Raw genomic sequence first — 18,925 nt, 5'->3', positions numbered from 1 at the left:
TAGTCGACCTAAACCGCTATCATTCCAGCTGATTTCTGATGATAATTTCATGTTGTCCTGATGAGAAGAACATAGTAGACTAATGACACAAACCTGTAATGCAGGAAAGTCAAAGGGATACAGACATGATTTAAAAAATGGAAAAATAATCTGCAAAACACATATACTACTTAAGTATAAGTAACACAGATTACTCAATCAGAATGTTTCCTGCAGGCCTTGCATAGAGGCCACAGTATGGCATTAAAACTGACACTGAAAACATACATTTGTTTCACAAATTTTTATTCAACCTATTTTATATACACACACCGTTTATAATATGACACACATTTTGGGTAATGCATTAAACTGTTTTGCATTATCTATTGGGCAATTTCTGAAATATAAATATATTGCAAATTTTCCGGTGGCGTGCCGGAACCGTCATCATAGTTGTGATGACGTGCTTCCGTAAATCATTGGCGGGAGACGCAAGTAGCCCGGAAGTAAGCTCGGCTTGTTTTGTAAACTTGATTCTCAACCAAAGATAGCAGAAGACCCAGAAGAAGACTCACGTTTCTTCTAATCATGGATAACGATGCCCTCGTACAGATACAGGACTGGAAGAACACGAAGGAGGCGGTGAGGAACTTTCGACAACTGCTACTTTGCTCCAAATGGTTAGTAAACCTTTACGCCAACGTTACTCTTTGTTGCGTTACGTTAACTGTGAAATACACTTTACAACCAGTACCACTTTAACGTTAAGTTGCACGTCTGGTTGTCAAACTAACCCCGGTTCGTTTTGAATGCCTCAAGTTAGCAAAGTCGGTTAACGTCACCTCACAGTTGTCAAACAAACACCTGATTGCAATAAAGGTAATTACACGGGATTTAACCGGCTGAACATGACCGATTATAACAAACTAACGCTAGTTCATTAATTCATCTGGGGTGTAGTGTTCGCATGAAAAATCATGTAAACGTTATCTCAAATGTAAAATGTAGGAACCGTTATTATTCTCTGTATCGTTAGCTGTTAGATGGTTATCACTGTACGTGGATATGTTAAGCCGATTTGCAGAAAAAAAAGACCCAAAAAATGTCGGGACCTTTTGAAATCACAGTTTAATACTTATTAAGTGAGATATGCACGTGTGATTGGTTAAGCCACTCGAACGCTACGTCTCGATCGCTGTCGTCAACTCTCCAAATTAAGAAGAGGGAGAGGCTGTTGCACAGTCTGGGTGCTAGGATGCTCATACCTCCAGCCTGATGCCAAGAGGGTGACTCGTCTGTGAGAAGTGTAGGAGGGGTCCTTCACCGAGCTGGTGCTATTCATGATGTAGACTCTGTACACATAGTTCATATATAGGGTCTGATATTCAGACGATGCACTCTTCTGTCTCCACTATCTGATGCAATTCCCACATCAGACCTTAGTGCAGCAGCTCTGGATGATCCTGATGGGTTTTTTTTGTTCTACAGCAGAGCAATGGATGTACAATGGGAAGTGGCTACTGGCGTTTTGGTTGTTATTGAAATATCTCAACAACTACGAAACGTAATTATGACATTTGGAACAGACATTCATGATATAAAATCTTGTGCCATCACAGGGTCAAAGTACAGCCCTCACAGAGCCAACATTATAGCCTCATGTTTATTTCAATAGCCCAAAGGAGAGAGAAAAAACTGCCTCAGATGGCTTTTCCACAACTCTCATTGTACTCCCAAACAAAGCCCCCCAAAAAGCCAACCCACTAATAAAGTGTAAATGAGACTTATGAATGAGAAGTGATGCTCCACTGATGTGCTAGGAAAGTTTCCTATGTATGGATACTTTACTTGTGGGTGTGGAGGGTGAACACCAGTGGGCTGACCACTTTTAATTGTTTTGTCTTTGTTCCAGCACAAATTTGATGACTGAACCTGTGTGTCTAGGAATGTGCGAGCACATGCTGTGCAGGTAATGTAACCTCTGCTGTATGTTACTCTCACATGCTCACTAACAAATGACCTGGCTCATGATGGACATTTTATTTAATTTATGAAATCCCAGGTGTAACTAATAATGCTAACTGTGGCTACGTTCTATTTAGGTGTGCAACTTCCATGATTGTACATGCTGGTTCACTAGAACACTTGTATCACCATCATACTTTTTCACCATCAAGTGCTACTGCAAGTTTACAATGTCCATAGTGAGAAGAGTAGCTTAGTTCAGTTGGATTTGATTCCCTATGTATTGAAATGAAATGAGTAGTATATTTTAATGACATGTGATTAGCAGATTCATATTCTGTTGACCAGTCAACCAGAAATGATGCTCACCAATGTGAATGACAACTTTAACAGCTCTATTTATACAGGCATTTATTCCAAGTTACTTACTAAATGTCCATGACAGTGGCATGCTTCTTGGCAATGCATGGTTTACAGTGTTGCAAGTCTTGAAGGCAATTAATGTCTTCTTGGGCATAAACCATAGCCTCAATTTATTCCTGCTCTTCATGCCTGAATAACCTTAAAAGGTAAATCAATAAACTCATTGTGTTTCTTTTCACTGAACTGTGAAGGTAACTCCTAATCCAGGGTATGGTTTATTGCTCAGGTCCTGTGCTGGCCTCCAGGCAGGAGATGGCTGTGTGGTGTGTCAGAGTCCTGCATGGGTGAAGGACATCCACATCAACAGGCAGCTTAGCAGCATCATACAGCTCTTTTGCGGTTTGGAGTTCCTGCTCAATCCCAGAGAACAACCAGGTAGATGGTAGCTATTATATCGCAGCGTGACAGTAGAATTCACAAGTTATTTTCTCAAATCCATGTGTCTTATGCATTGGCTTTCTCCCCACGCTTGTCTGCTTACACGCTGTTCTATCAATTGTTGACTGAAACATTTAACATTTTCCTCTGCCAATCTAATCTCTGAATGATGTTATTAGTGGCTTGTTCCTGTGCTTTATTATCTTTATCGCCCATCCAGCATCCTGGTAATGACAGTAATTATGCAATTCAATTAACTATGGTAGTGTTTTGTTTTGCAAGTAGATCTCAGCTTTGACAAATAACTAAAGGGTAGTTGTAGTTGTGAACACATCTAGATTTAACCAAAATAGCTACTGGTAGCTACAGAAGTAGATTGGGCACTTCTCTACTTCTTTCAAATGTCAGTATTATTAGCTGGGAGTGCATCATTTTGAGGGTTGGTGTTAGTCACTTTTCATCTCAACAGAAAATACAAAGAGCCTTTTTTTACAGCAAAATAAATATAGTACATACAAAGTGGGTAACTTTTTTTTTTGTTGAAACTTTTTTTACACCTCATTGCAGATTCCTTTCCAGCCAAGAATCAAACACCACCTCGGAGCCTTGTCTTTAAACAAAAGAAAAACTTCAAGATCTGGTTCAGCCCACGCAGCCGCAAGGTACGCTGCATGCTGGAGAAGCCTTCAGAGGTCCTTGTACCGGAGAGCACGTCTTCTCGAGGAACAGCTGCAGCACAGCAAGACACCTTTACTGCTCAATGCCAGGACCTGTCAGTTTTCAATTTCACCTCGTCCTCCCCAGACTCGAGCTCATCTTGTTCTCAAAGATGCAAAAAAGGAAAGAAAGGGTCAACTAAGAAAAATGTTGCCATCAGGAAAGTGTCAGTGCAACGAGCCACTAGGACCACACGGAAAAAGACCATGCAAAAGACGAAGAAGCACAGACTGGAGGCTATAAACCAGCAGTGGGGGATTACCAAGGAGGCAGATGCTTTAAAAGTAAAGGAGCAGCACTCTGCTGAAGGGTCAAGGAGGTCCAGTAAAAGAGTTTCCTTCCTAAGCCCTGCTGTCACGTCTGACGAGTCTCAGTCTACAGTACCGCAGGGGAGTACTAATGAACTTAGCCCTGGCAGAAGCACTATGAGGAAGAGTCTCTTAGAAGGCAGCGTCACTGTACTGAATAACCAAACCCAGCTTGTTCAGAGAAGGTTGGACAGTGTTGGCCAGCATGACACACTGTCTGAAAGTGACAGTCCTGAAAAACGGCACAATGTGTCTCCCTCAAAGCATTCATCAAAAAGATCCAGAGTTGAGGAGAAGGCTGCCACATTGGAGACCACACCTAAAAGGCCCAGGGCTTCCCCAGGCAGGCGGAGAAAATCACAGATGTCTCCAGCTGTCCTTAACCCTCTTTCTTCTGCTAGCCCCAGGTGTGATAAGAGCATCAAAAACTCAAGAGAAGAGCAAGGAGACAGCCCCTCTGTGCGAGCCTGTGTTGGTAAGAAATCGCCATGTACTCCTGCATCTGTTGGACGACCCACCTCGGGGAGCCCTGCGGTTACGAAGAGGAACCACAAGGGAGAGACTCTGCTGCATATAGCTGCTATAAAGGTCGAGAGGTTTCTGAATAATTCACCTTTATTTTCTGTTGCATTTTACAAATGCATATTGTAAAACATTTCTGAAGTAAAGTGACAGCATTAAAAGCTAAAATACTAAGTGTTCAGATGATCAGACATTCATGCTTCGATCTGTCGAGAATAGACCGTCTTGCAGTAATCCTTGTAAACACAGCAGTAATCCCCCTCTGGATGCAAGACAAGGTAATCAATGGCCCACTGTGGAGCGCGATTGATAAACAGCAGAGCTTTGGTACACTGGGATCAGCTGCTGTGTTTTGAAGAGTTGCATTTAGAGGTCTAGAATTCTGACCTCAGGCTTGTTGTTCTCCCTGGGTCCTGCAGGGAGATGTAGAGGCTGTCAAGGAACTGCTAGACCAAGGGGCTGACCCTAACCTGAAGGATAACGCGGGGTGGACACCTCTAGTAAGACGAATTCACCAAGTGATTCATCTCAAATCTGTATTTGTGGTGTTGAAAAACTCAGTGGCAAAATGTTCCATCAACAAAACCGCTATTGTTATAGAAACATAGTTTTTCTACACTGGTTGGTTCTTATTCTTTCCTTTTTGATGAAAGAAATTTGAGGGTGTGTTTTGTCAATAGCATAAGCTATTGTCATTTTTTACACAGTGTACTTTATGATTTTGTCAGATTCTGATGACAAAAATGTTTTCCACACATTCTTCTCTGCTGTAGCTTTTCTTCTCTGGCCAACATTTGCATCATGCCATTTACTATTTATTGTATTATCTTCAGTAGACCAATGCTCAGTCACTGTGCCCTATGTTGTTATTATACAAGGCACGCTCTTAGTTGTTCTGTCTAAATAGCTTTATTATTAATTGTTTTCCATCCCCAACACTTGTTTCTGCTGTGTGATGCTGTTTCTTGTTGCTTTTAAGCTTATGTTGAAATGCAAGCAAACGGCAATAAAATGATCTGTACTTTTGGGGAACATAGCCACCAACACTTTATGCTAACTTCTGGTTAGCTCATAAAGTATAAATAGGTCAAGCCAAAATTAAGGCTTCCAGAATGTGTAATTCATTGTAAGTACCGCCATTTCTATGCATGCTGGCTTCCCCCAAAATATGTAGGGACATGCTATTTGAACAAATTACTTCAAAGTTGCCTGCACATGACAGACTTTATTATCCTTCAGTGCTGCCCAAGACATTTATTCCTTTGAGAACAAGTGGGTGAGTGTTTGTTGCTATCGTATTGCAGCAGTCTCCATGGCTACTTGCTGCCAAGAGGCTCCACTTAAACTTACGTTTTGATTTGAGGTATGACAGTTTGCAGCTCATCTTTCAAATTGCTACCAATAAGCTTGCTTGACATCTTCCTATTTGATAGACTTGTATCTGTCAGAGTGCTGGGAGCATTATTCTATACCTCCCTAAAGTGCAATTAAGCTGTAATATCTGGTTTTGGTCTATATTCCCATACAATCGCCTACCTCACCTATAGTATTAGTATGGAAAATAACTTGGATATTAAAGTGATTGAAAATAGATGATCTAGATTGCGTAAAAACAATAGGCCTGTATTATGAGGATAACAGAAAGAAACCCGATCACCGCAAAATAGGATGACTTCTAAACATCACTTGTCTTTGTTCCAGCATGAAGCGTGTAACTTGGGTCACCTGGTGATTGTGGAGGTATTGGTCTCGAGGGGAGCCCTGTTGAATACACCTGGCTATGAGAATGACTCTCCGCTCCACGATGCTGTGAGGAACGGACATCCAGCCATTGTCAAACTGCTGCTGCAGTTTGGAGCCTCGCAGAACATACTGTAAGTTGCTTCAAGTGCTTTTTCATACCTGGGGTTTGTTGGTTTTACAGGTGAGGTCATAACACGGTAAGCATTTACTTGTACACAGTGCTGCAGACAGAGAGTGGCGTTTATGAAGGGTTGGTTTATGTCAAACAAATATATAACACATACTGTATATGGCATGTTTTGCTCATTTCATGAGAATGCTTGCCACTTTTTGAGAATCTTCGAGTCCTGACCAGAAAGTCTTTGCTAAAAACAAGATTTTTTTTTATTATTATTTTTTTGTTCAAAAACAGAAGCCGGACCTTTTTAACCTAGTGCTTTGCATTCTAGTCCAGCCATATGAATACTGTATATAGAACATTACTACACCATACGCTTTGATCACTAGTGTTTAAATGCATCAGCCTCAGCTGTGCACTGCTGCTGGATAGAATCACAATGTTTTTAAGAATGCTGCACGTTTCTCCTAAATGTTAAAATTGTGACTATTTGAGATTATTTATGTGTTTTTGGAATAAAAATATAATCTTATTATAAATATGTTATGAATATTATATGTGTACTACTAGTAACAGACAAACCAAAAAATGTTTATCCAATACAACATTATTTTATTAAATACTACTATTATGACAATTTGAAGTGTAAATTGTTGTTGGGTCTGTGATGGTGAAGTACTTTGTGACATTATGTTATTATTTTGGGTTACTTTCATTTGTAATATATGTGTAAATATTAGGTGGACAAAACAAAAACCGTATACTGAATATTTTAGATAAATTGGTGTTTATTGCACCGCTATTGTATTTTATTGCATCACATCATAAAGGTTCTTCTCCTCTTTACGGTCCCCTTCAATATATTGTTTGCCAGTAAGTGTACCAGGCATTCATCCACTTTATTATCAAAGATGGGCGTGTTCTAGGGCAGTATGTAGGTGGATAGACATCGAAAAATCGATCAACGCTCATTAGTTGTTGGTCAATCAGTCGATGCTGTATCAGCGTTTCTGGCCTGTGTAGGCGGAGTTGATGCTGAAGATAATAAAGTAGAGGACACTGGTTAATAAGTGTGATCAATAGTAGTAGAGTTGTTGATCAGGGTCAGTATGTTGGTCAGTTAGCACTATTGTTGCCATCCTTTTTATATCAATAATTCAGTCTCTTTTTTTCTTTTTATTCCATTGTGCTCACTTCATTACTTTGATCGGTCTCAATTGGCGGGTGTTACGTTTTTCCTCTTTACCTTTTTTCTCGGTTGCATGGCGGGGGAAAGAGGCAGTGACTAGGACTGTCTTTCAGGACACCGCAAGATGAATGCAATCCTTGCTTTCAACTTTTTACGCACGCACACGCTCATATACTCGCACAAGCGGCAACCAAGACATCTGCCAATGCAATCCCTAATGGAATGATTGGCACACAGCTCGGGGGATTTGAAATACAAGTTTTGCAGATTTTCATTGTTCCTCTGTGGATATTATGTTATGCTCATTATATTTGAATGATTGGACTGCATTTATTCATAAGGGACCTGTCCTCTAAATCAGTGAATGTGAGTCCACTTTCTATCAAGCGCAAGTATTTAACTTGCTGCGCAGGTTATTAGAGCTACTGAACAAAGTCAGGCAAATTCTTAAGAGAATACTAATTTGTTTTATACAGTCAACGATTCCCTGAGAAGCTGCACAGCATGCACTGCAGGGCAGAAACATAAATACCAGTGCAGCACATTTGGACAGCCAAGATGAGCCTTGCAAGGTGTTAATGGAGAGCATATGTTATGTTCACCAACTTTAAGTACCATCCCGGTATTTTGTATATTTTAAACATTCACTACAAATGTGGTGTATTTTACTGCTAACTGTTTATTTTTAATTCAATTAAATGTGGTCTATTGGCATGAAAGTTTCCGTTTTTTTGTTGCCAAAGCGTTAAAACAAAAAAGTACCGGTACATATTAATATCATACTGTATATTTTTAGATTGTTATGTATACAGTACTGAATGTAATTAACTTGTCAATGAGATGCGAAAATCCAGACAGATTCATATAAACTCAGTCCTAAAGACCATTCAATACCCAAAGCACTGAATCCATACATACAGACATTAATTAACAATGAGTTATTTTAAATGTATTAGAATTAATATATTAATCACCTGTGTGCCATCCAGTATACTGGGCCGGTATAATTACACTGCTCTGAGTCAAATAACAAGCAATGACGGTCTCCAAATGTTAGTTTGTTTTATTACATGCAGTACTGAAAACTGTATTTGTAGTGTCCTGTAAAATATACAGCCGAACTACCCAAATCCGGACATTACCTTTACATATTTACTTTAATTTGATTAGCATGGTTTTTCTTCAATAAGATGAAAAAGCTGTTTTTAGGAGCATCAAGGAAATGTTGCAAAGACATCTCCTTTCAAGACTATTGCTGGTACATGGTTCAAAAGCTCTATGAGCGGTTGGGTGTGCATGAGGTTGGCTTGAATTTTGATCTGACCTCATATAAATCCATGTCTATAGTTGAATACATGTGTTTAAAGCCTACAGACCAGGTACAGTAACAGTTCTTGGGGAATGCAATTGTGTTACGTTGAACTGAATTCTTTATTTGTCTTCATTTCTAAATGAAAATGTGAATCTCCTCCTGGTGAGAATAACAGTCACGGTTACTGCGGTTATCCTCTAAAGCCACCACCGCCTTCCTCCCACAAGTGTGCTTTTAATGCAGAGGCTTGTGGGCGAGTGTTTGTGACTCTACCTGCAGGACTGTTTTCCACGCTTTATTTTTCTTTAAATATTCTTCTCATGTGCAGCTGCATGAACCAGCGTGTGTGTATGTGCGCACATAAGTATTAGTGTCAGGGACATTTGATGTTTGTTTGTATTTGTGTGTGTATGGAGTTGGGGGTATGAATCCAAATGAAATATTTTATGGACCAGTGGACCTATTAATTGTCCCCCAGGTGTTATCTTTGCTGACGCCTAATCTTTTAGAGACGACCTGCTGGGCTTGGTTCTTCTCTCCGTCTCCTCTCCTCCTGTGTTTTGTCTTCTTCATTCGTTCCTCCTATCCCCATTTCCTCAAGGTGACCTCATCTTGTTTCATGTAGCTCTTTCAAACTTGAAGATGCAAACTTTAAAGTTTTTTTTTTTTTTTCTTCCAATATACCGATTATAACCAGGGAATGGACACAGTCTCATCTCTTTGCGTCTCTGTGCATAATGCTGCTTTTATGATGGCGTTAAGCCTCCATTACACATACTACAAACTATGTTTTTTTGTGTATCGCAGTTAAAACGTTATAGGCAGTACTTTCTCACCATGTTAATGTATGTAATTGAGGAAGTTTATAAAAAGTCAGCATCTTTCTGTATTGTTCTGCAGCCATGAGATTTTCTTGTGCATGCGCAGAGTCTAGTGTGTATATGGACATGGCCTGGGAATAAGTAAAACACAGATTTCAGCTTACCCTCATATCAAACAATTATGCTCCAACAAGTGAATGACACACATGAGTGCACAGTTTCACAGAACAAGCAGGCTGTGACATTGCCAAATTGTTTTTCTCAGAGCTCTGGATGGCCAAATCTAGATTTTTCTTCTCCTTTTTATTTATTTTTGCTTGGCAGACAACGAGTGAATGAAAATGATATGATGTGATGATATGACGGAATGATTATCTTGGAGAAGACATTTCTTTGGACTTATCACATAGTTGCATCAACGCTGCGTTAGTGTCTGTGAAAGCTTTGTCCCATCGGCATATGAAAACTATCATCTGAGACCTGCTATGACTAATTCACATACAAGACATGTGCAACTACGCAACAATACCTTGCTCCACATTTTGACCTGCTTTTAGCTTTCGTTGAGGAAGTTTTTTGGTAAACAAATCCAAGTAAATATAATTAGTAAATGAGTTGGCACAGTATGCTGTCATATTGCTTTTAATTTTTAACATTTCAGACTGTCCCTTTGGTCACCAGATGGTTTGCATAAATACACAAGTGTATGCATCCTGTGAGACACTGACACTATCTTTTGAATTTACTTTTTCACAGTAATCTGTATGGAAAGCGGCCTGCCGATTACGCAGTGGGTTTGGAGATGCTGGAGATTTTCCAGGAAGCCTCGGAAGGAACCCAATATGCTAATGCACATCTTAGCCCCTCAATCAGTCTCTCTATAGTACGTCCACTTGAAATTGTTTTCCCCTAACACAATTTATATTTGTGCACTTTAATCCTTGACATTTCTAAACCGTATTATTTTGTCCCTCCTTAGGTGAGCGACTGTGTGAGGAGGGATGAAATGGTGTTTCTGTCCAGCAAGCTGTCACCGCCAAAACGGGTTCAAGTGGCCAAACTGGGAGAGCTTCTGGGAGGGAGGATGGCTGACACCTTTTCTGGCTTCGGTAGTGTTTGCGCGGTGCAGAAATACCTTCTCAGGGCTTAAACGTCCTCAATGTTCCCGGCAAAGCCAATTAGAATACTGGTCGCCTTTTTTAATGGTGTTGTTTGAAACACATGGGCTCTCAGCAACACTGCAAATCAACAGCAGTTATCATCTAACTGCTGGTGAAGTGTTAGCATGGCGTGTATGTTTGTTCACTGCCAAACACTCGCATAATTAATCAACCATCATTTGGATGCCCTGTTCAACTGAAAGATGTATGAGATGGGTAAACGGAAGGCTCTAGCACCCGAAGGGTCCGTAATCACGAGGTAGTGTCTTGCCTCAGTCATGGTGTCTGTTATGAAGATTATATACAGTACCTGGGATTTTTATCTGAAGGGTCCTTTTCCTACACAAAGCTTCACAGGCTTTACTGCCTTATAGAGACCCCGCTGTATTGTAAAAGCCACAAGTAGATGCTTGAGCATTATCACTCATGACGGTTCAACTGTAACTAACAAGTGCTTTCAAAGCTGTATACATTATTGTAAGACAACAGCTCCTTCAGTGTTGCATAGTAATGGCTCTGAAAACAACAGAGAGAAAAATAATTGAAATCATTCCTCATAAAATGTTTGGAGGTACTGTCAGGGTGAAAGCACAACTGAAAAACAAGAGTTTCTCACAATTCCCCCGCCTCTGACCTGAGGGGTTAAAGCTTGTGCTTTCAGGATGTTTTTTTCAATTCTTAACTCAAGGCTGCAAATCCACGGTCAATGAGCAATATAAGAAGGTTTTGTCCTGAAGTTATAATTATGCTCATTTCGTACTCGTCAACTGTTGTCATGTTAGATGAAGAGGCAATAAGCATTTATTTAAATAGTAATTAACTTATAATTATCGTTTCAAGCATTTTATGAAGTGAGCTGTTGCATGGCCTTCTGTTGTGTTGCCATAAACCGTTTGACGGGTTGAGATCAACTCTACCTATTCAGCCAGGCAAAATACATTTTGAATTTATTTGAAGAATAAACCAGGAATCAGAAAAGTGAGTATTTTGTTAAAAACTCAGATGTCTGGTATCATGCCCCCCAGTTGATTTTGGCATACACTTTATACTTTATACACATTTAATATGATATTAAAGGATCATCCGTGTCCCCCTCAGGATGAATTGTAATGTCTTTGCAGTCTTTACCTATCATCAAGTCAACAGAATGACGTTCTGAAGTATCTTCAGAACGTCATTCCCATCATCCTCAGCCAAACAATGTTCGTTTTAGGATTTTTGCTCCCAAGGTACAGAAGTGGGCTGGGACACAATTCAAGGCAATGTCTAAAATACAGTATCCAAATTGTGAAATAAAGGTATAACGAGCGTTTTCAACCACACAATTTTATTATCTTGTAACACTAACGCTATCTGAATTGTCACCAATAACATGCACTGTGTACCTGGATAGTCAGCCACTCAGTCTGCTTGAGTCTTCTTGAGTCACTCAGCTTCACGAGGAATAAAGCAACAGGCAGCATCTGTTTGGGAAATGTGTAACACAACTCATTTGTACCTTCTCAATTTGGCTCTTTGTTTGCGTCTTCCTCCAGTGAGCCATGTTGTGGTGCCAGAAGGACACATCCCCACCACCAGATCCACACTCCTTGGTCTTCTTGCTGGCTGCTGGGTTGTACATTTCAGCTGTGAGTATGGACTAGTAGTTGGAGTAGTTCTCTCCGTGGAGGCTAATTGTGGATGTTATGTGAACCTATGTTGCTGTTGTTTGAACCTTGGTAACATCTGACTGCAGTGACCTTGAAGCAGATTTTATTCCAAATATCTTAAATGTAGCCTAAATGCCTGGTCTGACTTCCAGTTTTAAATTGTGGAAGACAACAGTTTACCCAGCTCACATTTGCCTTGCAACAGCGTTCTAATGGTTATCTATTTTAATGACAACGTTGGTGTCTTTATGTCTTACCTGCAAGGTCACATTTGTATTCAGTTGACTAAGTCATTCAAGGAGGCTCTGACCATTTTCATCTGCACTTTAGGTTATGTTATGTATGCTGCAGTAAGGTGACTCTTGGCATAGAATACAGTACGGAGTGCAATATCTAAGAGTTTGCTCTTGGACACTTGAACCACAGTGCAGAATAAATGTATTGTGCTGCACAAGCAGTTTTGAGAGTTTTAAGGAGTTTATGTTCTTCTCTGAATCCCAAAGAAGATTTTTACCTGCAATGTCTGTTTCTGAAAAGTTTACGATAGAGTTGTGTTGGATCATATGCAGCTTGTGACTTTGGCATGCAAACTTTCCTGGAAACGTGAGGATTTTTGTATTATTATTATTTAGGTTAACCTAGATCTTTACTGTAGTCTTATGGTTAAGTTCCAACCCAGGCTCCAGTGTTAATTATCTCTCTGTACCAAACATACATACAATCTTCCTCTCTGCTACCAACCTAACCCAGGTGACATCAAGATATGTGTGTGTTGGAATAAGAACTAGATGCAATACTTTATTTTTATTTTTGAAAAACATTGGATGGATTTGCATGCAGCAATTTTCAGTTAAATTGTTTGAGCCCTCTTCTGTGTGCATCAATGCTCCTCAAGACGTCACTAATACTAGCGTTGAAAAGATGACTTCTACCAAGAGGGAATACTTTCCAGTCAGGCATCCTTGAACCATGTTACTATTTTCAGTTACTATTTCCAGTCAGACATCCTTGAACCAACCAGCACATATTCAGAGAACGGCGGCTTCGGGGGAAGCAAAAAGAGACTTTCTGTCAACGAGTTTTCTGGCACCTTGGTGTGCCCTTGACTGGTGTGGCCGTCAGTAGCATTGCTTCACTCTGAGTTTGTTTGTGTGGATTGAAGCGACATGCACGCTTGTCTCTCTAAGCCCTTTTGAGTTTGAATGCGTGTGTTTAGGACGATGGTTGTCACTGTCGAAGACTCTGTGTTCAGACCATATTCAGCCCGTCCCCTTCTCTTCTCTCCACACTAACTGAGCACTTGACACAGCTTGTCTCTTTCATGACAATCTCTTTGGCATCTTATCTGACTCTGTCATGTTCTGCGTGTGTGCAGCTGACTTCTCACTGTCGGCTACTTTCATGTGTCGTCGCTGTCAACTAGACCAAGACTGTGCTAACCTCTTTATTGGTCTTGCATTTCATTGCAACACAGTTTCCTCTGAAAATAAGCTTTTTTTTTGTTTTGGAACCTACCATGAAAATACACTTCATTCTGCTTAACAGGGCTCCATTCCAGCTAAAAGTATTTGCTAAGCTTTCATCTAACAGTGGTTTGAATTGTTAATATAAAAGCAATCAACGATTTGAGATGTAAAGATCTAGCTAATTCTGTTCTTTGCAAGGTACCGTTGCCTTTGTCAGCGCCGTTAGCGTTGTTTCGCAATATTTATGCTGTTAGCACCGTTAGCTGCAGACTCAGTTATTGCCATATATAGAGCCGTGTGGAGGCAATTATATATCCTGAACTTGAAACATAATTTAAAAGAAATATTTCAACATTTTGGGAAATACTTATTTGAGATCAGAAGATTGTTTTGTCCGAGTCGGGATGTGCTGAGCCTAGCTTAAAGACTGAAGACCAAACCAATACATTAAAAGCTCACGAATTAACATCCATCTCATTTGTGGAACCTGTACATCAGCACAAATGTAAAAAAGGACACTATGCTTCAGGGATAGCTATGTACTTCTTGCTAGAGTTGTATACTATGCTAGAGTTACCAGGTGTATCTATCCACCCGGCCCTATGCTGTGAAGCACTTATTGGACAGATATGAAGTGCGAGATTGATATTCTCGTCTCACTTTTTGAAAGGAAGCAAAAAAAGTGTGTATCCCAACATGTTGAACTGTTACGTTTATAAAAAAAAAAAAAAAATCCCAATTTGTGATTTTCATAATTTCACTGCACTTTGGTGTCACTGCTACTCCCACTGTCGGCCCGGAGAGGATGTGTGCACCCATGTGCTTCCTCCCTTCACACACAAGTTTTAGCTGCTTCTTTTCGGCTGCCAGCGAGAGGCTTCCCCCGGTCACCTGCCCCATTAGACACACAGCCCTGCCGGAGGCAACGCTACGAGGGATTGAATTGGGGACTCTACTGTTGGCCCGCGTTTTGCTGCTATCCCACCTGTGCACATCTGAATACAGTGGCTGTTTTTTAGGATACTGACTAAGAGGGAGCTATTGTACCCTGTCTCGATAGTAAAATGTCAGCGTGGGCCTTCAGGGACTCACATCAGTCAAACCCTAGTATCCAGCTGTTGTCCTCATCATGAAAGGACAACCACCGCTCCAGTTAGCCTCGTGGTTTATCAAGGAAGTGGTTTCATCTGTCTGTTCACTCATCCCCTGACTCAGGAAGGAAGGAAGGGGTTTGAGATGTGTTCTGCATTCAGTCTTTAAGAATGTAATTAGCAAATATGCTAATTGTTTTCAGCACTAAGCACCATCGGCCGGAGCGTTTAACCCCAGTATCTCCCCTCTTCTCTGCACAAGTCTCTGGCAGGGTCCCTGTAAATGAAAGCTGTAATTAAGGGGGATGAAGAGATGTAATTGTGTGTGTGTGTGTGTGTGTGTGTGTGTGTGTGTGTGTGTGTGTGTGTGTGTGTGTGTGTGTGTGTGTGTGTGTGTGTGTGTGTGTGTGTGTGTGTGTGTGTGTGTGTGTGTGTGTGTGTGTAATTTGCTGTGTCATAACACGTTGCTGTATTGCGACAAGGTGCGCACACACACCTTATACTAATCTGTTCATACCACTATATCTTGCAGCTCGAAGCAAGTGTGTGGAACACTGAAGTTGATGTGAATCTCCTCGTTGTGTGGGTGGCGTGAAATGCAGATACTTTGCAGATGTGTATTCGGTCTGTGGGACTGTTTGCATCTCTGAGTCGGGAGTGCTGTGAAAAGTCTCTGCATAGCTAGTCAAGCCAAGACTTATGCTCAGATCTCTTTCACATTCATCCTTTACACTTTTATTTTTTTTATTTTTTATATACAGCAAACTGCAGTATTTCTTTTTTTATACCCCAAACATGGTATTTAATAATGTAATGTTACTGGGGAATAGCAGCCATGTGATCTGTCGTGTTCAGAAGCATTTTTTTTAATTTTTTTTTTATCTGTGACAGTGACAGGTCATTAAAATGTGTTGCCTCTATCTGCCTGTATTTTTTTATTAAAACTTTTTTGCCTTTTTCAAGATGCTTTTCTTTTTTTAAGGATTTAGAACAAAAGATTATTTTCTAACAAAAAATTGCCGTAATGCTGGCTGTCACATTGTTCTAATTTGACTCTGTAAGAACTCAGGAAGCGGAGAGATGATGCTTGAATTCTGCTTGAGCTTGAGATACTTAAAACAAGGGTTGCATCATTAGCTCCATCATGCTGTGGGCATCTTTCTCTAACAACTGTGGCTTTGCCAATACTTGAAATCTTCCAATTTGTGCTAAAACAGACATGAGCTTTGTCATCCTTCCTTTGCAATTGCCTTGTCACACTCTTCCATGTCTACGTAATTAGCTGTAGCTTTAATTCTCTTCTCTCTCTTTGATGTCAGGGGTGGAGGCATGTCTGCATGCAGGCGAGTGGGTGCCCGAAAGTGAGCACGAGGCGGGAGAAGGCCCCCAGCGCAGTCGCATCAACAGATGTAGCTTGGTAAATACAACATACAAACACACATGTAATGGATGATTATAGATTGTCTAGAGTCTAGACCCTCTGTCTCTGAGGAAAAATTAGCTCTTCTCGACAGTGACACATGTTTTTCGAGTGCCATTAAATGTGCTGCCTTTGACTTTTTGTTTCAAAACTCTCGGTGTAATTTAGTTTCTTTGACCCTTATCAAGTGAAAGGCAATACTTAAGATGTTTTCAATCTGATGAGAATGCATTAATTACATACATTAGTTGTAGAAAAAAAATAACTTATGTATATACAGTATATTTGGTTGTGCAGTCAACTGCTGAGGGACATACAGAGAAGTACCAATGGGGTAAGACAGGGTTTTAGGCTGTTTATTTAAGGCAGAAACACACCATCTTCACCTCCAAAGCCTTATCAGGAAGATGTTGTTGGCAATGCTTCTTTGCAGCAGGCCTTGTAAGATTTGTGAGGGTGGAGAGTAAAATGAATGCAGCAAAATACTAGAAACATCCTGGAGGAAAACTTTCCACAGTCAATAGAACTGTGATTTGGGAGAGGATTTATTGTTCAAATGGACAGCAACTCCAAACAAAGCCAAAGCTACAAAGGAATTCGTCCAAAACATCAACAACATAAATGTCGCGCATTGGCCAAGTCAGTCATGACATCGGTCCAAACAAAAATTTGTGACAAGACTTGAACATTGCAGCTCCCTCCCAACGAAACTTGACAGAGCTTTTGTCGTCTTCCAAAGAAGAGACTCACTGCATTGTCTAGATGGCGAAGCTGCTACACACTTATTTACACACACTCAAGGTTGTGCTTGCTGCTCAAGCTGCCTCTACTAAATATTATGGGTGGCAATTAATGCAACTGTCAATTATTTAGTTAAAAAACAAACGTAATTAGGATACTTTAGATCAATTTGTAGTGTTTTAATTAGAATGCAACATTCTTATTTTTCTGTTTATTTAATGTCAAAAAGTGAATTCCATCTATTGGGATTCAAGGAAAAAGTCAAAGGGTAGTGAATGTCTTATAGGCATTGTTTCCACACACCAAGTTATGAGCGAATACCTTTTTAAGATATCAGCATTTAGGCTTAAGAAGCAGGCTAGTACAAGCTTCATTGTAATGATGACCCTGTGTAGGCATGATTATGAACACGTGTTTTTTAGTAGATTTAAGATGACCCCATTGTAGGTTTATTCTGGTTGCGTCCCTCTTGTAAAGAATAAAATCTCCATCATCAATCTTCATCAGAAGTTAAGGACAGACGCACATGTGCAAGCAAAAGTGAAATCCAACCAAAATGTACTCAAAGAATGTTCTTACTAGAAGCTCTTGAGGGAGCCAGTTTACACCCCAAAACAGTTTGAGTTCATTGATGCTGTGAATAGAGCGGTCTCCAGCGGCCTGATTCACTGCTGCTTTACACAGCTATGCTAAGTGGTGCTGATAAAAATGTCTCCTGGCGCTGCTGCAAAGAAATAAGTACAAAGCATCCACACAGATGCTTGGTAATATGAGAGCCTAGATTTATTGGCTAGAAATGATTCGGCATTTAACTTTTTTGCAAACAAAATGGGGTGACTTTTAATCCATTTGCCGCTGTTCTCTCAATGACTGATCTTTTTTTTGTCTTTTTTATTTGATTTAGAATTGTTCACTAATGCTTGACTTTGTTTTCTCTATTCACTCATCTTTCGTAGCTCCCACCACTCTTCGATGGCTGTTTCTTCTTCCTCCTTGGCTCCTTCAAGATGCCTTCCAAAGACGAGCTCACCAAGCTGCTCCGGGAAGGAGGAGGTCAACTCCTGAGCCGGCAGCCCAAGCCCGACAGCGATGTAACACAAACCCTGAGTGCCGCTGCCTACCACGCACTGCCCGGCTCTGACCAGGCCCTCTGCACCCAGTACATCATCTTCGACCCCCAGGCCCCTCACAAGCCGGCCGTAACGAGGAGAGGAAAGGTGTGGTCGGCTCCCTGCACCTGGCTCATCGAATGCATCACAGCCTTCAGGCTCCTCCCCGTCTCGGACTATATTCAAAAATGATTTTGCACTGAAAAATCACTTGTCCTTGAGCATGGTCATCATGTTTTCTTTTTATATATGAGGAGGATTAAGTTTCCACGAATCACATGAACATTAAAACAATAATGTGGCTCTTGAAATCTGAAAATAAAGTGCTAATCTACATTGATTGTCGATTTTTTTATTTTTCAGAGCTAAGAGTGTGATAATGTCTCCTCCCTTTGGACAGTCATGAAAACCTGGCATTTGAAAATGGTCATTTCTAGACCTGGAGAAGTTTTGGAAAAATAAATGAACGCAGAAATATTTGAAATGTCGTGGAAAAAAGTTTTACAAATAACCGTATAATAGAGTAAATGTAGCTCAAGTAAGATTGACAAAACATCTATAAATATTTTACAAGAATACTTTAATGTTTGGGCAGGTCAGTTATGTCACGTACGCTACATTATTCTCTGCGTTGAGAAACGTCAGAATCTGACATTTTATTATCTTTATTATACACAGATGTTCCAGAGAATGTATGGTCATGAATGAACCCCGTATACTGCACAGTATAAACCATTGCTTGCACTGGCTGTCCTTGGTCTGTCCTGGGTTTTCTGCCCAGTTGGACATGAGTTCAGGAGGAATCCTTACC

At 40.4% G+C, this 18,925-nt stretch overlaps 1 protein-coding gene across 1 annotated transcript; it reads left to right on the top strand.

Annotated features, from left to right (window-relative positions):
• Positions 1-570: 570 nt before the first annotated feature.
• Positions 571-18,388, top strand: bard1 (BRCA1 associated RING domain 1; the record flags this gene model as incomplete). Its single annotated transcript, XM_079231453.1, has 11 exons — positions 571-662; positions 1,895-1,951; positions 2,597-2,745; positions 3,316-4,361; positions 4,715-4,795; positions 5,997-6,169; positions 10,235-10,361; positions 10,458-10,587; positions 12,174-12,266; positions 16,164-16,261; positions 17,962-18,388. The coding sequence occupies 11 exons, from the start codon at positions 571-573 to the stop codon at positions 18,304-18,306; spliced, it is 2,391 nt and encodes a 796-aa protein (XP_079087579.1). The 3' UTR covers positions 18,307-18,388.
• Between the last annotated feature and the right edge of the window lie 537 nt (positions 18,389-18,925).

This window comes from Taurulus bubalis (assembly GCF_910589615.1).
Source record: "Taurulus bubalis genome assembly, chromosome: 15".
NCBI lineage: Eukaryota > Metazoa > Chordata > Actinopteri > Perciformes > Cottidae > Taurulus > Taurulus bubalis.
Note: the sequence above shows the minus strand (reverse complement) of the source record. Positions and strands in the feature narration are given on the sequence as shown.